Source organism: Girardinichthys multiradiatus, chromosome 15, assembly GCF_021462225.1.
Source record: "Girardinichthys multiradiatus isolate DD_20200921_A chromosome 15, DD_fGirMul_XY1, whole genome shotgun sequence".
Lineage (NCBI taxonomy): Eukaryota > Metazoa > Chordata > Actinopteri > Cyprinodontiformes > Goodeidae > Girardinichthys > Girardinichthys multiradiatus.
The window spans coordinates 19,493,287-19,517,834 of record NC_061808.1 but is presented as its reverse complement, the minus strand read 5'-3'; the positions used below and the strand labels follow the sequence as shown (position 1 = coordinate 19,517,834).

General features: G+C 37.4%; 1 protein-coding gene across 2 annotated transcripts in view; it reads right to left on the bottom strand.

Moving 5' to 3' along the window:
• Positions 1–233: 233 nt before the first annotated feature.
• Positions 234–24,548, bottom strand: part of si:dkey-71h2.2 (low density lipoprotein receptor adapter protein 1) — a 58,856-nt gene continuing 34,541 nt past the window's right edge. Inside the window, exons 3-10 of one of the 2 annotated variants that reach the window (XM_047387524.1) lie at positions 20,706–20,818; positions 10,009–10,123; positions 9,037–9,109; positions 8,783–8,869; positions 6,476–6,633; positions 5,434–5,468; positions 3,277–3,305; positions 234–2,067 (exon numbers count right to left, since the gene is read on the bottom strand). In XM_047387524.1, coding sequence (XP_047243480.1) covers positions 2,021–2,067; positions 3,277–3,305; positions 5,434–5,468; positions 6,476–6,633; positions 8,783–8,869; positions 9,037–9,109; positions 10,009–10,123; positions 20,706–20,818 — 657 coding nt within the window. In that variant the 3' untranslated portion in view covers positions 234–2,020. The remainder of the gene's footprint in view (positions 2,068–3,276; positions 3,306–5,433; positions 5,469–6,475; positions 6,634–8,782; positions 8,870–9,036; positions 9,110–10,008; positions 10,124–20,705; positions 20,819–24,548) is intronic. The other variant, XM_047387523.1, reaches the window with a different exon arrangement.

Genomic DNA, 24,548 nt, shown 5'->3' with positions numbered 1-24,548 from the left:
ACAGCAATAGTGAATGACATCCGTGTATCAGTAAATCTGTGTTTGATTAATCTGTGGCTTCAAGAACCCGGATGTGTGACACAAAAAACTGAATTTTGGAACTGAAATTGAATTTCAGACCTGAAAGTGAAAGTAATCAAACTGAATTTTCAATACAAAGCAAAGCAATTTTCAAAGCAAACAAGTTCAGTTTTAAACCGTTATATTCAGTTTCAGTTTAGTGAAATTCATTTTCAAACCAATGCATTTAATTTCAAATTACACAAATACAGATTCAGTCTGAGCAATTCAAATTCAGTTTCTGAAGGCACAAGTTTCTTCCCATACATTATTACTCTGCAGAAACAGTTACATTTAATAAACAAATAAACAATCTAATGTATTTTCAAAGACCGTAATAATAAACAGTAATTGATAAGAAATCCAGATCCAAAATGCTGAAGATATACACTCACTAGCCACCTAATTGGGTACCCCTTCATAATACTGGATCAGACCCCTTGGTAAATGTTTGGCATAGCATCAACAAGGTTTCGGAAACATTAATTACATATTTTGATCCATTGTGACATGATGGCATCACACAGTTGCAGAACATTTGTCAGCTTACATTTCCATGTTACCAATCTCCTTTTCCCCAACTTCCCAAAGGGGCCCTATTGGATTGAGAATATGGATGTATTTAGAGTACACTGAACTCATGGTCATTCTTGATTTTTTTGGTGCATTTTCCTACTTAAAGTATGCATTAAAATATGGGTAAATTGTGGTCATAAAGGCATGGTAATGGACAGGAAGAATACTTTGTTGTAACATTTAAACAAAACTCAGTTGGTCCTAAAGGGTCAAACGTGTGGTGAGGAAAAATGCCCCTTATCAATATACCACCACCACAAGCCTAATACAAGGCAGGACGGAACAATGCTTCATGTTGCTTACACCAAATTCTGACTCTACCATCTGAATGTTGTAGCTGAAATCGACTCGCCAGGCCAGGCAACATTTTTCCAATTTTTTTTAATCCCCTATCAGTGAGCCTGTACTGTAGCTACAGTTCCCTGTTCTTAGGTGGCCGAAGTAGTACCTAGCAAGGTTTTCTGTTATAACAAGTGGTTATTTGAGCTACTGTTCCCTTCCTATTATTTGAAACCAGTCTGTTCATTCTCCTCTGACCTCTGAAACCAACAAGGCATTTTAGTCCACATAACCGAACATTTTTTTGTCTTCTGACCACTGTCTGTAAATCTGAGAGAAAATCCTGTGTCATCTTCACCACACCTAGTTGCCTAAATGGTTGAGTTGCTCCCATATTCCAGGCTGACTTGGAAGACTTGGAACAAGCTATTGAACAGGTATACCTAGAACGTAGCCATATATAAGTATTTAACATTTTCCATTAATCCTTATTGCTCTTTGTTAAAATTGTCAATAAAATAATTGTACAGGATTCTGGCAATGCAAGAAGCAAACATGATCTAGATGTCACTTGTGCTGTGTCATTTATGCTGTATTAGGCCAGTATCTAGTGTTTCAAACAATGGAGTCCTTCAGAGAGCTTGGCAGCCAAAAGAGACGATATTTTGCACTGTGAAAAATGGACCTTTTACAAACTTTTATTGTGATCACACTCTAATCATCTGAGGGAATTTCATGGTGTAAATATTTAGTTTTTGCTTGCCATGCAGTTCTGTACTGTTCGCAGAGTGACCCATATTAGCAGGTAGCTTGTAAGAATCTCAATGTAGCTAGTGATGTCTGTTTACTCTTCACACTAAGCAGCCTGCATGTTGGAGATTCTTTACAATATCAGTTTATATATTTGGCTTCTTTGCAGAATAACAACACAGCATTTCCAACTGGGTTTCTGTAGAATTTGTCTGTTTTTTCTCTTTCTTGGGCAACATTGTGTTTTTTCTGTTTCATTTCAATGATGCTGTATGATGGGCAGCTATTGCCAGCTGGTGTTATTGAAAATAATTGTTGCCCAGACAGAGGTTCTTGTTGGAGACCTTGACGGCACTCAGAGCTGCATTGTCATAGATGGGTTTGGAGTGGGGCTGGGCCAGTCTGACAGAAAGAAGACGAGAAAGAAGGAAGACATCGATATAGAGGTCAGAGACATAAAACAATTCAAAGAAGATCACAGGATTCTCAAAGCATAACAAGTTGAGATAAAAAAGAGAGGATAAAATGTAGTAAGGGCACACAGAAGATATACATTTGAATGATTGAAATGACAGTTAATGAGCAAAGTTCAATGTGAGGGGTTTCCGTGACAGAAAGACAGACAGGAAGAACATTTCTTGCTTTCACATCTTCAGTTGTATGAAAGGGAGGGTTTTACTTTCATCATGTAAATTACCTCTTATGGTGTTCTTTTTTGTGCAGTTCAAAGATCACCTTTAAGATCACCTTTTAATAAAGGTGATCTTGTGAAATAATGATTTAGTAATTAAATAAAAAATGTAATTAACTGGCTAAAAACTAACATAAATGATCCCTTGCAAAACAAATATTTGGGTCTGATGATGCAGGGCATTAGATGCCAGTTTGCTATAGTAATGATGTGACATTCTGTTAATGTCTCCAACTTATCCAGGATTTCCAAGAATGCTAAATAACTGTGTTTTTCTAAATTTGGGATGTTATTTAGCTACAATAAATGCATTCTTACCTAAAATTTAAAAAAATACAAGTCTACTCTCCACTTTCAGAATTCTGCATATAGGCAGACTGAGGAATATGGTACATTTAACAAATGTACACAAGGTAATATTTGCCTTTAAAAAGAAATCAGAAGAAGAAAAAAACTATTCCAAAAATGTTTGGTGATTATAGAAATCTTAATCAAATCACTCACTTTTATTTTGGGTTTTTTTTTGTTTTTAAGTTCACAGTTTTTATTTGCTTCCTTTCATGCAGCCATGGTAGAAATGAAACCCTGCTTATCCAGCAAGTTAACGTTTTGTACTGTTTAAAATTTGCTTCCGGAGTTTGAGAGAAATAAACCACAGACATTCAAAGCCACATCCGGAAGAGCGACCACTGAACAAGAGCTGTGTGTCGAAAAGGTTGAGTGTCAGAGCTAGTTACAAAAAGAGCAGTATTCTTCACATTTTTCAGGTCATAATTCAGTTCTTTGCCAGACTAAAATTTCCAAATTGTTTATTCTTTTTTAACCTAAATAAATAACTTGTTAGGTTATACCAGGTTACACTGGTGACACTGGAAGGTTAAGTGGGTATTGGCAAATGTTGGTTTTGCATCATCACTTACCAGTGTCTGCTTCATCTACCTCCATATTGCTGCATGTCAAAATAGAGACAAAATAAATCATCACAATCTGAGCCAGAGGGAACTGAGCACTAAAGTGAGAAGTGTATTTATGATGATGATAAGAAGAAATACTCAGTAAAGATGCAAATATGCTGTTCCACCCTAAAATACATTCATCAAACAGAAGAAGCTAAAATTACTGTATTTAAAAGATACTCATGACATTTAAATAAGTTTTAATTATAGATGTAAGTCTCTGCTGAGCCAGCAGCTATATGAGGTCAACATTAATTTGAAAAAATCCCAAACCCAAACTGAATTCAATTCAACCTACAAGCACAGTTTCTGAAGTCATTATTGTGGGATCCATTTGATCTAAGCACAGACGCTCCACCTAAATTACTTTCAGAATATTTTACCAACAGGTATTTTACACAGGACTGATTCTTGACCTGCATGGATACTGTTAATTAAAATGACTTTTAATTGCAGCTGAAGCTAGAAACCAGAAAACAACACTAACATCCCCTTGTGTTTGTGCGGCTCGTCATGCAATTCATATTTTACCATCGTAATAGTAAAATCATATGCTCTTTGGTGAGCACTAGAAAGTCTAAAAGAAGATACAAACTCTACCAACCTAAACCAGTTTAATCAAGAATTGATTCACAGCAAAATCCTAAGCTCTTAATTTTGGATTTTGGAAAAATCCTGTACTTTATTAGCAATTACTTCTGTATATTTTAGTGCCAAATGTAGTTTGTCTCACCTTCAAAACATCAATCGGGTGCCTCTTGGCTTTTATTTAAATCAAATTTTCATGAGGTTTAAGCATGTAAATTAAACATCTATGTACCTGGTAGGTAAACTCGTTATTCTCACATAATCAGTGCATGCAATACTAACCATATGTGAAAGTCATGACATCTCACTGTGTATGAAATATCATCAAGGTAGGTACAAATTGATTTATAGTAAGTATGAAATGTCCATTGGCAAATGGCTCTTTTTTTACCAGAAAAGCGACTAGACCATATGAACAAAATTGCAAAAGGGCAAAATAACCAGTTTTCCAACAGGCTCCATGTCAATTTGCCCTTTCTCCAATTCATCTCCCCTTATCCCAACAAACCTTCATTTCAACAAGCGCTATCCAGATGAGACACAAAGTAGTGAATTAGAGTAAATAAATGCACTGAATAAAATACAAAAGAGGAAGCACAACAAAACCCAAAACCACATCCAAAACATAAATAGGCAAAACCCACTGAAAAGGAAGGTTTTGAAAACAGGAAAATTTTTTAAGAACCAGAGTAGTTATCTGTAATTTCTACAAACTTCCCTTGGCTATGAAGACATTTTAATACAGCTTCACAGTGTAAAAGCTGTGAAATTGTCATAAGTCTATGGCAAGAACTAGGTTGTAATCCCAACTTTTCCCAAATTTGTTACAGTTTCAGATTTGCATGGACTTTGCAGCGCCTCTACATAAGTTATAATTATTACTGTGACAGTGTCATCTTTTATAGTTTTATTACTGAAATTCCCGGCTATAAAATCAGCAACAGTAGCTTGACTTCTATTCTCAGTCACCAAAGGTCTCATAATAGTTAGAGCGTGTCTATAGAGTGCTACTAAAGTTGCATGCAGACTCAGATGGGTATATGAACACAAAAAGCAAAAAAGGCCCTAACAGTCACATTTAATTTATCTGGGAAGGTGAGTCTATGTTTAAATTATTTTGATATTAGTTAACAGTTTTAGTAGTAACCAAATTATGTGATTTTGGATTCGTAGAGTACTTCATGTTTATGTGTTTCATCATTGATCATAAATTAACAAAGTTATTTACAATCGTTAACATAGGTTTGGATGTTATATAGATAAATTCACATTTACATCCACCATAATTTCACTATGGAGCTCATTTGTAATAAATGACTGTATAATAAAACTGTTAAAAGGCAAATTATCCACCAAAAGGTTATTGATTTGTGCTTTAATTATAAATAAAATCAGTTTGATGGATTTTTATCTTTACATTATCTTTTACTTTATCTTTTAACATTTAATATTTCTTAAATACTGAAAATTCTATTTCCTTTTATGGATCGATACAAATTCCCATAAAACCGGCAGTCATAAAGCAAAGGTTACCTTGAGAAGACATCATCAAATCCATCCTCCACATCCTGTTGAGGAACAACAATGTCGATCAATACTCACATAAGGTCCTGCACATCACTTCACTGATTCAGCTTTTTCTCACACCATATGCTGTTCAAAAGACAAGTCAAATAACTTGTAGTTAACAGCTGCAGGAATTCAATTCTAGATTTGGCCTTTCCTTTAGCTTGTTAGCTTTAAGCACTATTTCTGCAACCCAGTCAATACTCACGCAGATAAAACTGAAAAACCTAGTTTACTAAAGTTAGGCAGGAAGAAAATACAACACGAGGCTGATACAGAAGAGGGCTAAACATACAAGAGTAATAGCAACTATGGCAGGCCCCAATAATTAAGCAACATTGGTCCTAATTAGGCAAAAATGTTGCCAGGAAAAACAAGCAACAACACAGACCAATTTTAACTGTTATTGTAATGAAAATGGTGACATCTAGTGGTAAACATGCGCAACTGAATGAAGAATGAGAAGGTTGATTAAAATCAGAAGTAAAGTAAAATTTTTCATCCTTTGATGCTGCACATAAACCAAGGTAAAATTATAACTTACTATGATTACGTTTGGAAACAACAAAAATACCCTTTATGTCAAAGCCAAGATTGCAGTTTATTCATTTTTTTCATCTCCAGTTTTGCTGATTTTCTGCCTGTGTCCCACGGTGAAATATCCAGACATGCTTAGGATAGCTAATATTTTGACTCTGCTAAACCAATCAGCAGTTATCTCAAATCAGAAACTTAAACACAAGAACATGACATCTAAATGCCAACTTCAAGCGAAAATCTACATCTGCTTAAGAGGATATCATTTCGCAACACGGACATGAAAATTCTATTCAGATTAATAAGCATATAAACAAAACAAGTTTTAGATAAAGTCCAGAGAATTGTCTTTCTCTAAGTTTTTGGTGTTTAAAACTGCAGGTAAACGTGTTTTCTTGTGATCTGACAAAGAAAAAGGTTTCAGGCATCGCTCTTTACTCCACTTTCTAAGGACATTCAGCCTGTTACCCACCCAAGAGTCGTGTTTAATCGGCCGTCTCCGGGTAGGGTTACTGCGAGGCGATGGCGAGCTGAGAGAAGCAGAGAAGAAGGGCCTCCGGGGCTTTTCCCCCATCCCGGTGGGCTTATGAACTACCGGATGTGAGGGGGACGGCAGGTGTGGAGGGGAGGCTGACAGAGACACAGAGAGGACAGTTGGTAACGGATGAATTGAGGAAATAAATGGACAGAAGACATCAACCTAACAAAACTACTCCAAGAGAGCATCGACGACTCATCCAGGAGCTCACAAAATAACCCAGAACAACATCTACAGCACTGCAGGAATTACTTGCCTCAGTTTGGATTAATGTTCAAAAGGCTGTCTCATTGTGGCCAAAAAACATCTTGATGATCCCCAAGAAGAAAAGTTGAACATTTTTTTAAATGTGTGCATCCTATTAAATCTGACATAAAACTATAAAGGCATTTCAGAAAAACAACACTAACAGCTGCTGGTCCGGATTCTGTCTCACCAGCCAGCCTGAAGCACTGCGTTGATCAGCTGTCTCCAGTCTTCACAGACATTTTTAACACCTCACTGGAGACATGTCATGTGCCAGCCTGCTTCAAGTCCTCCACCATCGTCCCTGTTCCCAAGAAGCCAAGGACCACAGGGCTTAATGACTTCAGACCCGTCGCCCTGACCTCTGTGGTGATGAAGTCCTTTGAGCGCCTTGTGCTCTCACACCTAAAAGACATCACCGACCCCCTGCAGTTTGCCTACAGAGCCAACAGGTCTGTAGATGATGCAGTCAACCTAGCCCTTCACTTCATCCTCCGGCACCTGGACTCCACAGGAACCTATGCCAGGATCCTGTTTGTGGATTTCAGCTCTGCCTTCAACACCATCGTCCCAGCTCTGCTCCAGGAGAAGCTCTCCCAGCTGAGTGTGCCCGACTCCACCTGCAGGTGGATCACTGACTTCCTGTCTGACAGGAAGCAGCGCGTGAGGCTGGGGAAGCACGTCTCTGACTCCCTGACCATCAGCACCGGTTCCCCCCAAGGCTGTGTTCTCTCTCCTCTGCTCTTCTCCCTGTACACCAACAGCTGCACCTCCAGTCACCAGTCTGTCAAGCTTCTGAAGTTTGCGGACGACACCACCCTGATCGGACTCATCTCTGATGGTGACGAGTCCGCGTACAGATGGGAGGTGGACCATCTGTTGGACTGGTGCAGCCAGAACAACCTTGAGCTCAACGCTCTAAAGACAGTAGAGATGGTTGTGGACTTCAGGCAGAACCCAGCCCCACCTGCCCCCATCACCCTCTGTGACTCCACAATTGACACTGTGGAATCTTTCCGCTTCCTGGGAACCATCATCTCCCAGGATCTCAAGTGGGAGTCAAACATCAGCTCCCTCATCAAGAAAGCCCAGCAGAGGATGTTCTTCCTGCGGCAACTGAAGAAATTCAACCTGCCAAAGACTATGATGGTGCACTTCTACACAGCCATCATTGAGTCCATCCTCACCTCCTCCATCACCATCTGGTACGCCGCTGCTACAGCCAAGGATAAGGGCAGGCTGCAGCGTGTCATTCGGTCTGCTGAGAAGGTGATTGGCTGCAGTCTACTGTCGCTCCAGGAACTGTACACCTCCAGGACCCTGAAGCGGGCAGGGAAGATTCTGGCTGATCCCTCCCACCCCGGTCACAGACTCTTTGAGACTCTCCCCTCTGGCAGGAGGCTGCGGTCCATCCGGACCAAAACCTCACGCCACAAGAACAGTTTTTTTCCACCTATGAATGTCAAGGCTAATGGAAATGTAGAACTTGCTGCTAGCCCTCAAGACTAATGGTTATTCATAATTAGGACGATTTGACGTCTAAGTGTGAGGAGTGACAGTTAAATTTGCTTATATTGACATTTATATATTTACAGGCCTCATTATAGTGGCCATATAACTCATAAAGGTCATTAAAGGAAGCTTGGTGCAAAGAATTGGGAGATTCCCCAAAAAGTGAAAATGTCAGGACTGTTCTACCACAGCTGCCTTAGACTCAAATAGCTAAAGAAAAAGTAGAAAGATGCCTGTGGAAATTAGCCACCTGCCATCCAAACATGAAGTTTAGTAGGCAATTGCTTAACCTTAGTAAGTTTACCTAAGAAAAGGTTCCAGCAACAGTTTCTTAAATGCTAAGAAATATGTGTCCTTGCAGCAGTAATCTCATAAACCTTCTGCCATATCTTGTTGATAGTATCTTGTGTCTGGCTGTTACTGCAGAGCCCAATTTCTTGTGCAGGGGACACATGAATGGGACTTATAATAAAATCATTTCACCTGCTGGAACACACTGCATTGTTGTCGTCTCCCTCTGTTCGTCATTGGCGGCACAGGAACAGCAGGTTCTCGCTTTCTTGTTTTTGTCTGCAAACAGAAAATACATTCTTAGAATCCTAATATGGAAAGCTTCATTTTTATCGTTCATATTATTTCAAGTGTCTCTAGAACCAAGCAGATGTTTTTGTTTAATTAAGTTTAACTGTGAAGATAAGGTTCAGTTTTTTAGGTTATTCAGATTTGCCTTGACTTACCTTCCTGAGCAATTTCCCAAAGATCTAGTGCTACTTTAAAAGCCTGAGCTACTGTTAAGGTCACAGCCTGAGCCTGAATAAGAGAAAGAAAGGCAGCACAACAATGAAACACAAATAGTGAGGAAAAAAACACTTTGATTTAAGTTGTTATGCTTTTGGCATTTTATTGCAATTGTTTTAGTTTTTACTTAAAAATCATCCCAGAAGTCCAGCACTAGAAAGCATTATTGGATTATGGAAAAGAAACACAACAATCTATAAGGCCTTAACGAATATAACAACCTTGAGACGAGAATCCAACCACACTTAAACCAAGCTATGATACTGTATGTTTCTATAAGAGATGCTACTATGTAAGTGTATTCAACAACCAGATGGAGCGTTCGAGTTGGAAGATAATTTAGCAGAAAGCAGAGCAGCGGTGGGTATGTAAATAAATAGATTTGTAAGGATCTGGCATCAAAGTATGAACACTAGTATCATTAGTCATCTGACAGATAGATAGAAAGGTGGGGACACACAAAATATGCCCCATAGATGTATCAGGCAGCATAACTGCTTCTTGATGGAGTTTGATGAAGTTCACATTTTTGGTTTGCATGAGAATCTTGCAATTGCTGTATTTAAAAAGTTCAAAAAACTATTTAAATAAGATCATTTTAAACTGCATTAAAGCTATCTAGAGGGTGATTTATAAAATTATGGTCAGTTATACTTCATTTTAAAAAGTAAAACAACACATGAAAATATTCAATAAAACAGTTGATTTGAATGAATGAGTCAGTGTTAGTGTTAAAAGCTAATGAAAATGCCGCAAATGGGACTGCCACAAGATGGCACCACACAACAATCTAAATCATGTTCCTTAGTTGATGAGGTAATTTTACAAACAAACAGATCTTCAGAATGAGAGTAATATCTGTCTACATAAATACTGATGTATTCAGATGGTGGGAGATGTGGCACACTCACAATTTTTCTTTTTTGGCAGAGGAATGCATGACACTCAAGAGTCTCATTGAACTGGCTTTGGGACACATAAGCGAAGACCTTGTCCTGAGTTTTATCTGCGGTGCAGTATGAGATTCTGGAAGAGAGGACAAAAAAATGAGAGGAAAATATGTTACTTAAATCTATAATATAAGAATAATATAATTAATATCAGAACCGAGCATTAGATGTTTTACTCTTAATGTTGTAGAGAGACTTCCACAAATCAGTGGAAACAACACTTCACGAATTTAGGCTTAAACTCTGTCAAATGTGCTCAAACTTTTTGCAGAAGCATCTCAGCATGAGGCTGATGTTTATGACTATTATGCTAATAAGGACCCATTGTACTAAAAAGTTAACAAATTGTAGTAAATTAAGTTGATGTTCCACTTATCACGTCTTTCCTAAAGAAAAGTTTAATTTCTCTTATATCTTGGGCAAGATTTATTATTATCCTACAAAAATTAGTTTGTCTTCAAACCAGATGGAGAGGATGAAAAAAAGCATCCAATATTCCAGTGTTCAACTGTGCACCTACTGTAGAGGCAGAGATAAGACCAAGTCATTTTTTACCAAGTAACAAGTAAGTCTCAACTCTTTCCACCCAAGTCTCAACTCAAGTCCCAAGTAAAAACATGTTAGAACCAAGCCAAGTGCAAAATTGAGAAAATGCAAGTCCAAGATTAGTCTAAGCCCCAAATGTTTGACCAAATATGTAATTTAATCACAGATTAATGATCAATTTCTAGAACTTATGCCTTCTTTTTAAAAGGTGTATTGGTTTGCCAAAACAACCAGCAGAAGAAACTGAACTGAATCAATACATCAGAAAAACAGTGCTTATGTTGCTTTTTAGAGCAAATATTAAACAAAACAAACAAGACAACCAGTAAATTAAGAAAATAATGAGCAAACTGATCCATAATAAAAAAACACAGATTTCTATGCTAAATTAAATGTTCTCCATGGTAGCCAACAACAACAGTACAAACCTGCTGTTACAATATTTCAACAGAAATGTCAGATTACTAAACTATCCAATCAAATTACTTGCACTGACTGTAGTTCGCACATCATTCTATTTAAATAATGGAAAAATTGGTAATGTTACCATGTACCTTTACTAATGTAAGGTTTGCAGGTTGCAGTCCTCACTATTTCATTTAAAGCCAGTTTGGGATCTTTGTGGGTTTATATTCAAGGGAGAACCTGCAACATGCTAACCATGTATCCTAAATGATTTTTCAGGCTCCATGACTTAATTAGCAAGCAACAAACAAATAAGTAAAAATGACTATTTTTAAGATAACATTGACTACATACAAGTCTCTATATTTGACTCTTCAACCTTTGTGTAAACGTAAATGTCAAAGGAAGTTAAAGGTTGTTACCTCTGTAGACATAGTTTTCAACCCACATTTTACTGAATGTAATGTTTTGCTTTTTGATAACTTGAAAATTTGAGCAGGTAAAGAAATGCTCTAAGGATTATGGATAGGTGCTATAAACTGGTTGGAAATTAATAACACTAACTATAACTGATTCAAGAAATTTATAAGTGACACTTTGTAACATAGAGAATTTTTTTTATTAATCTGAAGCTTTTTTTAGGTGACATATTAATGAAATTGAAATAATAAAGATGAACAATGTATTTTCTGTGGTTCACTCTCCAGTTTTACATGATGGAGTGGTCAGGATATTACCACATTTGTTTATCATTTGTTTTTTATTTTTAAGAAAAAAAAACACTTAATTGACTTTTTGATTAGCCTTTTTTGCAAATGAATTACATGGATTATATTTTTTTTAACTTATGTTAGAAATACAAATTACAATTTTATGCTAGTGACTGGGTACCTACCTTTACTTGATGGGACAAAAATGCAACAATTTCTTGATCAGCCAAATCAGGTGTCATGCTTGTATTTTTAAAACATAAATTATTTAATATAATAACTAAAATAGTTGAATGAGGTTGAACTGTGTGAACACTTAATGTAGCTTATTTGCCAGCCAGAATATGATTTGAAGAAATCAATTAATAAAAAACATAAAATAATTAAAGATACATTGCAACCTAATATTAATCAGAGAACAGTTCTCTCAAAGGAAGGAAATAAGGTTTGGTTTACATATCTGAGTTTCTACTGTCACTAAATCTCAGTGTCAGATAAACTGGTCTCTAGTTTGACGGACTCCACACATAAAGGATATTTCCAGCTGTTGCCCTTTATTTGGAATCTAATATATAGTTTTTACTTTAAGTAAATAGTCACAGGTTATCTGAAACTAATCCAGATAAATTATATCCAAACTGTTTTAATCTTCTTCCGCAGCTTGTCTTTTTCACTTAGACAAACAGCCGATAGATTTGCTGTGTCAGATTTTAATCAGAAGCAGTATTGATCTTGAGCCACCATATGTTAAAACAGATGTGAAAATGAGCCGCAAATAGCAATGCACCTGGCCTTTGACACTAAGCACAGCCTTTGAAGGAAACAGTACAAGGACAAAGAGGTGTTCTTTCTCTCTGCAAGGCTGATCTAGAACATGAATTTCTAATCTGAAGTCACCTTTTCTTCTCCCGACTCAACACAGCAGGGTCTTTAAGTACATGTCACCATCGTTGACGGGTGACACCGGATGAATGTTCAGCACTGTCTAATCTGCCATCATTACAGGAACTTGTAAACTGTGTGCAAAGGAGATGTGGGAATAGCTGACATTCATTTGCTGCCTCACTTCAAAGAGGAGGGGGAGGGTACAAATAAAAGGAAGTAATTTTAAGATCAACTAACGAGCATGCGATCAGGAGCGCTCACATCACTTCTTCTCATTTTGTTTATTGGCTTGCAACACTGATGCATGACCCACATTGCAATGCCCAGGACACACAGCTCTCCCCACGCTCGAACTTTTATTTGGGCTGTAAATTGCGTAAAAAATGCATAGAGGAAATGTTGAGAGGCTTGACCTATTTAAGGCCTAAGAATAAGCATGTTAGAACCGAACTATTGCAACTGCTCAATATAAACTCAACTATTAACATTAATCAGTTTCTCCTAAGTTTCTGGGCCAAACGTAAAACACAACTAAAATTGCTGTTAGATCTGGAGTCTATATTTTTTGATTTCCCCCACACTGGCAACACAACTCAGGGGCAATGAAGGCAAAAATGTGCCACATTTCATTTTACATTTATTGTTCTGTAAACATTTTTAAAAATCACAGTAATGTCAATAATCTAGCCTTAATACTGAGAGAAAACATGAACTTATTTTTTGATTGCAATCTACTTCTCACCAGGTACTCCGGCTTCCTCCCACAGTCCAACAACATGACTGTTAGGTTAATTGGCCTCTTTAAATTTCTCTTAGGAGTGAATGAGTGTGTGTGGTTGTTTGTCCTGTATGTCTCTATGTTGTCCTGCGATGGACTGGCCTGTCCAGGGTGTACCCCGCCTCTCACCCATAGACTGCTGGAGATAGGCACCAGCCCCCCTGTGACCCGCTATGGAAGAAACAGTATAGAAGATGGATGGCTGAATTAATGAAATTATAATAAATATTGTATACAATAAGAGTATTGGTTAACTATCAGTAATATTATTTTGGTAGGATGTTTTTTAACTTTCAAGTTGACATCAAATAAATAAATTGGACCTATTTAATAGCTGCTGCTAATCTGATCTTGGCTTTTTATGATGAGTTCTTATACTATTTCAACCTATAGTTACTCATGCTATACTCATTTATAAATAATTTTATTAAATAATCTTATCACTTCCCATTTGAAACTATTTATATAAGGTTCTATCTCTTTCTACATTTTTAAATTTGTGAATAAGATGACAGAAGCTCAGATTTTGTGCAAAACTAGGTATAGCGTATTAGACTGGAATAGATTATGCTGTCTGATTTCATTCCTAGTTCAACAATATAGAAACAAAAACATTTTTTTTTTTCTGTTTTCAAGAGTTTGGCATGCAATAAGTAAATCCTTTACACACTAAAGTCATGAAGTATTTTTTTCAGTTGGGTCAGTAGAAGTTTACTAGCTTTATTATAAACTTTAGTTTTCAGATTCACAAAAAAATATATAAAACAAGAGGAAAAAAGCACGTGTTGCAAAGAAGGAAGTAGGTTCACGTTTATTAATTTCTGTTCACTATGTTGCTTTCCAAGAATAATGCTGTTCACGCACGCATAAATATTTTCAAATGTATTTATGGTTTAGAAAAGTAACTTAAAATGGTACAGAAAAGCACTTTTAGATTACTATTATAATTTAAACAAAAACAGGGGCCATTTTCTGTGGTGTCGGCATGTTTTTTTCAGTTGCTCTGAGGATATCATCATCAGGGTTGAACATGCTGACAGTGTAAACAGCGTACACACAAGCCTGTCAAGTTAACTGCTATGAGTGCAGATCAGAAAGTATTTGAAAGGCTGGTGCAGAATTTCTTTTTTTAAAATACAGTACTTTTAAAGTGAGGTGCTTGAGCTGCTGTAATGCAGCATGCATGTTGGTGTATCTAAAATGGCATTTTACTTGGATTTAAACATAAAGAAAAGAAGCAGTTTGTAGCAGTGAGTAAATATGCATATATATGTAAATATATATATATATATATATATATATATATATATATATATAGAGAGAGAGAGAGAGAGAGAGAGAGAGAGAGAGAGATATCTCTATATATATGTATAATAAATTTGGTCAACACATTATAATGAAGATTTACCAGTAAATATGTGACATTATAGCTAAGATTTTATGTTTTTTTAAGTATCTGACAGTTATGGTCTAATTAGAGTATTTTATCTAGTATGTTTAGAGCCTTTTCTCTTTCAGCCTGCATTAGAGTTATCGTAGTATAATTTTCAAAATGACCAAAATGACCATATTCTAAAACACATTTTGCTTAAAGTTGCATGTTTTAATATGCCACTGAAATGCAAGGCAGCCACATAATAGTGTTATGGGAGTACAGCATTTAGAATACCACAATGAAGATTTTTTTTCTTCCCATACTTAATGATCAGTTGAACATCTAGGATACAAGTCCAACGCTCTAAGCACAATCACTGCAAGACCCCAAAGTTGTCAAATACTTCACTGTTATTCACAAAACAGGTTAGACTGCCCTACTGTTGGAGCCACATCAAGCGATCAGCATGCTCAGGTGATTTAACCCTCACTAGTACAGACAGAGAGTGGGCATTGTAAACCTTAATATTGGACTGTTGATATGATAGCTTAGTAGGTTTTACATACATGTCCTAGCAGTAACACTTATGTACAGTATATATGCTGTCTTTGTCTATAATGCTCATGCAACAGTTTCCCAACATACAATAAAATCTGTGGCAGCTTGGCTTAGCTATAGTTACCTTGCTTCATAATCAGATGCATAGAAAGACAATGTTGAAGCGTTGTATGTGTGTGTGTGTGTGTGTGTGTGTATCCATTACTGGGTTCAGATACTTTGGTTTAAATTTATATTCTGTTGAAAACATGGCTTTTTGACTTTTATGAGTAAGAATAAATCCTGTTTGATCCCCGATGTAGTCTGTTTTTTTAGGTTTTGGCCCCTTCTGTGATTGAGTTTGACCCCCCGGCTGTAAGCAAAAAGAATAAAGAGGGTCTGAACATAAATAATTCAAATAACTTGTGACTCTACCACTAAACATTGGTTGGGTTAAATCACACTGAGAAGCACTGCTCATAATTACGCATTACTGGAACATATAATTCTATGTATCAAATGAAAATACTGTAAATCTGCCAACAAAAACCCCTTGATGCGAAAATATACATTTAGAATATTTTATTTTAAAGAATAATACACAAAAAGCATTCACAAGATAAAAACAAAAATAAAATAACTGCCACTGTTTTGACAGCACAAAAGACATCAGTGTCCTTCAGCTTGAAATAACAGTATAAAAAAATAATTGACAGCTTCACGCTGGGCCTGAACAACAGAAGCCGGGCTGTCAATCTGCATCATATCTTTGACGGGCCTCTCTGGACTGTTAAGCTTTTGATCTTTTCTCAGTGTAGAGCACCGGTACGTGAGAGGCAGAAAATGAAAATCATTGGAAAGATTTACAGAACAAAGCCTCAACAGAAAATCAGACATCAAAGCCAGAAACATTCACAATAAACTTAGCAAAAAATACCTGCTGTTAATGCAAAATATTTGCTATTTCTCTTTAGTTTCAAGTCAAGGTAGAAAAATAAAAAACAGAGCTTCCAGCGCAGTGCAGCAGACAAATGTTTTAATAACATAGTAAATGACAACAGTCTAAAAAACAAAAGAAAAAGGAGAGCTATTTCTTAGAATGTTCCTGAGCGCTGTCATATTCTGTAGCTTCACTGCAGACATCTGACAGACAGTGAGTCAGAGCAATGTGCATCATTAAAAGGTGGGCTGTCAGTCAGCATTGAGGTTGTTTATTTTTTTCTATGAGAACCGCCTGTTTCACTGATTGATATGCTGGTTGGTCACTGAGAGCTCTCAAGGGAATATGAATGATTAACATATAACCAGACGGAGGCTGCAAACACCCTCACAATGTTCCTCTCCCTGGGAGGATCAGTGTCAGCTTTAAATGAAGGATGTTTTTTTATTTGGAATAGGACCACAGAGTATTAGTTTTCAATACCTGGATATGGATCGGGTTCCTCACAGTAAATAAAAGCCTCACCAAGTGGTCAATACTCAGAATCAAACCAGCCAGTCATTAGCTGGTTCGGGTAAGCTGCTGCATTGATCAAACTCCCACAGCTCCACTTAGAACTGGAGATCAGATCTTTGCAAGCTCTAGTAACAGGATATATACTCACTGCTTCCATTCTGCCGAACAAAGGGTAGATTTTCTTTTACAATGATGTTTTTTAAACAAGTTTTTTTATAAAACGATTTACTTTCATGCCATTTTCATCCCAATAATAGACACTTCACAACAACAGCAATAATAATAATAATTTCTTGTGATTTACATTTCTTATTTATTTAAAACAAATATCAGAACTTTGCACATGTTAGCTCCAATAGCTATAAATATTCATATTTTGGCCAAGATTTGTAGATGTGGATGTGCTTAACCCATGGCCCTAATCATTGCTGACAATAAGTACAAATTTATGGTTCCGTGTCTGACCATTTGCTTGGATAGCCTGTTACAACTGTTCTCGAGGTTCATCATCTATGGTCATCACAGTGGCCCAAAGCTACTCCACAGTGAAGTAAAAGAGTCATTGTTAGTTACTGTAAACACTTGATGGCAAAAAAGGGGTCAGAAGCATTTATAAGCTTTGGGGGGCACTTAGTTTTCACATTGGGCCGGGTTGGTTGAATAGCTTTTTTTAATTTATTGAAAACTGAAATCGAACAGCATTTGAAAACTGCATTTTGTGTTTACGTTAGTTATCTACGTCTTATAATAAAATTTGTCTGATGATCTGTATGGAGTTAAATTTGTCTCAATATTATTCAATCAAACAAAAAAATAATCTCAATCAAAACATATTAAGTTGTGATCAAAACTTTCAGAGTTTTTTCTCACAAAGAGAAAAAAGTTATTTGCAAAACATAAACTTTTATTTGCGCAGGTCAAAAATCTTTGGTTACGAGTCTCGCTTTTTTGGTTTTGACGCTCTCTGTTGTTCAACCGAACATCCTGGGCGGGGCCTAAAGACGAACGCTGTAAGACGTTTCCCTATTGGTTAGCGCTGACTAAAGCAGCAGACTCTGATCCCCCGCATCTCTGAACTTCTGCTCCAACTGCAGGGCTTGCAGCGTCGCTTCAGTGAGGAGACATCAACTGTACAGAAGAAAACTGCGGTCAAGTGAGCCGAAAGTCAGAAAAACGCGGTCACGCCAGCCGACATCAGCTCTCTCTTAAAGATTAGCGTAGCGCAGACAAGGTGCATTACGGTAACGGAGCAGAAAGGACGCCGATCCAGGCAACGGTTGAGAAAATAAGAGGAAAACAGAAAAGTAACCTTCAGAAAATTTATATTAATTACATTTTTACAACTTTCACATTCATGTTTTATGTAAAAGAATAAATATTTAATATTTTACTGTACAGTTTTGGAGAAATATCTTGTCAAAATACCTCAAAATGCTCAACCATTATATGCATTTGTCCCACTTTCAGGAATTTATTTCTCCAAAACCATGAGAGGTGACAACACAATCTCTTCAGATTATATTAGAGGGTTATCTATATTATAACCAGAATTAGTATTTCATAATTTTACTGTAAAGGTTTGGAGAAATACACAACTACCCCAAGTGTAGTATAAAACAGAATCTATGTCGGGCAGACGGCATCCCATAATCCTGTGTGTTGTCCTCACAACACGTGATACTTCCTCTCCTGTGCAGTTCCCACACCACACTGTCCTGCTGAGACACAGAGTGCTTTCCACCGTGGCCCTGTAGACATCTGTAAGCAGCTGAGGAAATAAAGAAGAGCTGTTGTTGTACCTTCTTCAACAGGCGAGGGGCGTTTCTGGTCCAGAAGAGGTCAGAGGAGATCTGGATGCTCTTGCACTTTAAGCTGTCCAGACCACTTCCCAGGATCTCATTGACCTCACCAAAAAGAAGCGTTTGTGGTACTTTGTTGGGGTAGTTGTGTATTTCTCCAGAAACCTACAGTGAAATTATGAAATACTAATTCTGGTTATAATATAGATGACCCTCTAATATAATCTGAAGAGATTGTGTTGTCACCTCTCATGGTTTTGGAGAAATAAATTCCTGAAAGTGGGACAAATGCATATAATGGTTGAACATTTTGAGGTATTTTGACAAGATATTTCTCCAAAACTGTACAGTAAAATATAAAATATTTATTCTTTTACATAAAACATGAATGTGAAAGTTGTAAAAATGTAATTAATATAAATTTTCTGAAGGTTACTTTTCTGTTTTCCTCTTATTTTCTCAACCGTTGCCTGGATCGGCGTCCTTTCTGCTCCATTACCGTAATGCACCTTGTCTGCGCGACGCTAATCTTTAAGAGAGAGCTAGTGTCGGCTGACGTGACCGCGTATTTCTGACTTTCGGCTCACTTAACCGCAGTTTTCTTCTGTACAGTTGATGTCTCCTCACTGAAGCGACGCTGCAAGCCCTGCAGTTGGAGCAGAAGAAGTTCAGAGATGCGGGGGATCAGAGTCTGCTGCTTTAGTCAGCGCTAACCAATAGGGAAACGTCTTACAGCGTTCGTCTTTAGGCCCCGCCCAGGATGTTCAACCAAAAACAGAGAGCGTCAAAACCAAAAAAGCGAGACTCGTAACCAAAGATTTTTGACCTGCGCAAATAAAAGTTTATGTTTTGCAAATAACTTTTTTCTCTTTGTGAGAAAAAACTCTGAAAGTTTTGATCACAACTTAATATGTTTTGATTGAGATTCGTTTTTTGTTTGATTGAATAATATTGAGACAAATTTAACTCCATAGATCTGAAACATGTAAGTATGGAAAAAAAGCAAAAGCACAAAAAATCTGTAAAGGGTCAAACATTTGGAAAGCTGATCCACAAGCTAACATTACATTTACCAAGATAAATTAAAATCTTTAGCATGCATCAGTGTATGATTAGTGTATTATTAAGATTACTACAAATGATGCATAGGGGTGGAGTTATTGTAAAGCTATGCAACGAAATAAAAAAAAGTACAACTATTCATGTCGGAAGATCAGTTTTAAAATAAAGCAGTCTCACTCTGCAAATGATGTGCACAATGCATTGATGTTTGCTTTGTAGTCTCCCACTAAGCTGCCCCCTCGAGGGAAACAACTTGGCTTACAGAAGGAGAGAATATAACATTAAAAAAACTAATACAAATTGCATACTGTACATGCTAGATGTGTAAGCTGTACACTCATATACAAATATAAGCTACAGAGGTATCCAGAAACTAAACACACACAGCGTGTGTATCTAAGTGTTTTCCTCTCGAGTTGCTATGCACTATATACAGTCTTGATTTGATCCTCTTATCTCTACACTCGCTCCTTTCACCCTCCACTTGCTGTCTTCCCACAAGCGGTTTATGTGCAAAAAGGAAGATACAAGGCAAGAGTCAGGGGGGTGTTGGGGAGGTGGGGGTGGGGTTTCATAAATGAGGATAAATCCATCCTCTGTAGGCCAAGGCACTGTGTGTGGCCTGTTTCCTTGTTTCAGAGGGCGGGCAATGGCTGGGTGTGTGATTTTCAAATTGAGCAACATGTTATCAGTTCACCTGCATTCAAAGCCATTGTAGTATAAGCAGTTAAGAAATATTTCCTGACAGAGCAAAGAAAAGATGGAGATCAGGGACCGAGCCATTGGACCTGTGGTCTGTAACAGCTGATAAGGTATATAAGGAAAGGTAACACTGATAGGCAGTTTTACCTTTCTGCCACACAAAAAGATTTATATCTAGGCCAAAAAGTTACATTTTGGAAACATATTCATTTTTTTTCCACTTCAAAATTATGCATTACTTTCTGTTAATATGCTACCTAAAACCCAAAGAAAATACATTAAAGTCCACAGTTGAAAAGTGGCAGGCGGTGAAAATCTTTAAGGTGTGTAAATACATTTGAAAGGCCCTGTATATATTTGTTCATATCTGCTATGTTATGTTTAGAATATGACTGAAATGTACCTGTATATAGAGACATCCTCGATTAGATCTGCAGTCTCTGTGTCTGTGATGATAATGCCCTTTGGAGACACGGTCAGGGTTACTTTTCGGAACTTCTTAGCACTGGCTCTGGCCTGTGGATGTGAGAGAGACAATAACACACATAAAAATCGGGGGCCTCATGTTTGAAGCATACTTACGCACAACAATTTTGCGGCGCAATGTTTTACGCACAACTTGGAGTGTACAAAAATTAATGTTGCGGAAAAGTGTGTGGAAACCCACGCAAACTTTTGACCTGCCGTGAAAATTTGCAGAATCCACACAAACTTTTTCAATCGACAATAACAAACTATATCAACTGTATAACATTTAACCTCATACAATAACGTAACACACCTCAGAACATGATAGAAAAAACCTCAGTCGGATGTAAACTCTAAAACTTCCTCCGTTTTTGTCACCTGTGGATGTAATTGCGCATCGGTCTGTGCACCGAGAAGCATAAAATGGATGTGAATCATCTAGGGGGCACTTTCCTTCTCACTAAAAAAAAAAAAAAACTGTGTCGGATCAGCAGATTCATTCTAAACAAGTTAGGTGTGATGATTCTTAAGGCGAACAAGCTGTAGACAATCACACATATCCATAAATAGCTGCGTAAAGTTGCATGTTATTTTGGAACAATGGCAGGTTTGGCACAGCTGGAGGACATCGCTAATAGAAACAGTCAGAGGGAGCGTTTCTTTCAGAGATTGTACTGATTATTTTGGAACTCTGCACATAGCTGGACCTATTGTTACAGAGGGATAGCAGCAGGTGCCATGCATCGCCGGTGCCAATTCAAGTTCTCACTATGTACATCTGTAAATTAATTTTCTCTTGTGAATAGATAGCATCTTCATTCAATATACTGTATGTGCAACCTATTTGTGAAGCGCAAATGTGTCCCACGAACGCAATGGCACTCCTCAACTTGTCTCCTGAACTGATCATTTATACCATAATAACAGTTAGAATTATTCTAATTATAATAGTTGTGTTGGGAACAAACTTCAAGTAGGCTCTGTGCCTGATGGCTGGCTTCTAATGTGATGTTTTTTGTTTGTCTGCTTTTTTATGTGACGTCCTGAACAGTTTAAAGATTTAAAGCACTTCACATCATTTGTGTGGTGATAGTCTTCCTAAAAGAAATATGGGAGGAATATTCAGGCCAGCTATAGTTGAGCTCAATGCAGAAGGTAGATAGCGCCATTTGGATTTGACACATAACCTAAATTACTAAATAAGTTTTATTTCCACCATGGATCATAATTCAGCTCCTACCATGTTAACAGCATTTAAACTTCTGCCACTCAATTTTTAAAATGTATTACTTATACTGGGAGAAATACTGCCAAATGAATTTGAACGTTTTGCCTGCATCTCAGACACTGAGATCCATATTTCATATCCAGTGAAGCTCCTCTTTCTTGCCTTACTGAACCCCTCCATTGCCATGGTTATTTGGACACGTGGTAGGTGCCTTCCGGCTATTTATGCTACTTTGCATATTTATTTATGGGCGGAGACTGGGCAGTTCCAGCGCCAAGTGCAGCTGCCCAGAATTCACTGCAAATTGGGATATATGTAGGCTACGTGTGCGGTGACATGCCTACACATAGTTTCAAACATCTGAAATTCTTGGGCGCCGCAACTTTTAGAATTTCTCCCTACTGCCAACTTTTACTTTGAAAGCTGCACACTCTTTCTTACATGAGGCCCCAGGTGAAAGCCCTGCTTTGGGTACATAGAGACATACCCTGTCAGACTGACAGAAACATAGAACAATCATATCTTAGATTAAACACCGAAAAATACCCAACTGTGACAATGTACTTCTGAACATAGTGAAGCGGCTTGCTTTGCCCCAGAAATATGTGGTGGAATTTGTAAAAGGCGACAGAATGGGGGAGGAATGGTGCAAAGTGTAGCCCAGAGTGAGCTCTCCAGGTCGGGCTGGCAGCCGCTGACTCCCCCTGCTGCTCTGCACCATCTGGGCTTTCAGCTAAATCAGTGCTTAGCTCGTAGGCTGGGAGAGCGCTGAGAAACAAGGAAGGACAGCTGAGAGACAGAAAAAACTGAAAAAATAACTGGTTTTAAATTTCTTAACCATGTTATGTAGAGGTATCTTTATTCAAGCAAAAACCAGATCTTCTCAAGAACAATTAATTGTATCAGGGCAAGCTGAAAGGGACCAAAAATGAAAACAGTAGTTTCTGTTTAAGATTTCATAACTTGCATTATAAAAAATAGAATCAAAACGAGGGAAGGGGTACAATAGCCGACTGTGCTGCTGGAGCTCGTTCATGTTGAAGCATGGGCAATTTCTGCTGCCCCGTTACAAGTGTCATGCCACCAGGCAAAAACCAATCTGTCAGCCTGAGAAATGCCAAGTTCAGACTCCTTCTGCACGTTCAGTCCCGCTGTCTTGTCTCATCGCGTCTGAATGAACCGTGGAGCAAATGGAAAAGTCCCAAATCTATTCTGTTCTCCAGTTCAGGTGGACTGGTTTCCAGGGGAACAGACAAAGACAAAATCAACCTTTTTTTGTCTTGGTGTAAAATCAGCTAAATGTTATCCTTGTCATAAGGCTTGGTGAAAGCTCTACTTGAAAGCAGAGGAGGTGTGATTAGACTGCCTGAACAGGGCTGTTAATTCAGCAAAAAAATAAAACCTTTGACAAAATAAGAGCATTTTATTTTTGGTAATATCAAATGAATTTAGAGTTTGGGGCTATGTGTAATGACTTAAAGAAATTGGCAAGTGGGAATATGAATAAAATTTAAATGCCTGTTTCTATAAAGCTTGCAGGTAACTAAACCCTTTAGATGTTTTGGCAGATTTAAATGCAACAGTATTGGTGTTTATTGGTGTGATTTTCACAGTTATAAATTGATAAAAGCAAGCATGGTTGGAAATCTCCTTTGTGGTTTCCTGCTGGTAATAGATGCATCATTACAGATTTTTGACCACATGTGCAGTCAAAACTGAAGTGTTTACTCTGATGTTCCTTCCATTCTTTTTATCAGAGGTCTGTAAATGCTTATAGCATTTGAAGCCAATTAGGACAAGCACAGGCTAAATAATAAACATAAGCCAATGTTTGCATGTTATTTCGCAGCATACGCTATAGTGACATTAGGCATCAAAAGGCTTGAGGGGCAGAATGAAACCACGATGCCCTCTGTTCAAAAAGAAAAAAGAGCTTAAAATGAATCCTAAGAATAACAGCATTCTATTTATGAATCCTGTAATGTCAAACTAAATATAGTGGCAACTGTAAACGTCTGGCAAAATAAGACAACTCTAATGTAATAAACCAAAACAAGGTAGTGCATAATTGTAAAGTGGAAGGAATAGATTATGTTTTTTTATTTGTTTTAAAAATCTGAAAGGTTGGGTAAGCAAATTTACTAACATACTTCTACTCATTCTTCTCTACAAGCGACCTCAAGCTTTGCCTGCGCCATTCTAAAACATGAACATGTGTTGCTCTATAGCATTCAATCATAGCTCTATTTTTACGTTTGTTATTGTGCTAAAAAGAATAACCTCTATCACAGTCTCATTTCACCTCTAGCTGTTTATTTTTCTTTCAGGACTGCCCAGTGTTTAGTTTCTTCCGAATTCCTGTCCATTCTGACCAGCTTCCCTGTTCCTGCTAAAGAAATCCATTCTCACAGCATCATGCTACCATGCTGTGTTTCACTATGGGCATGGTGTGTTCTGGGTAATGTTCAGTTTAAGTTTTCCACCACACACAGTGTTTTGCATGTGGAAACAAGAAACATTAAAATTGTAAATGGGACTTTCTATGGCTTT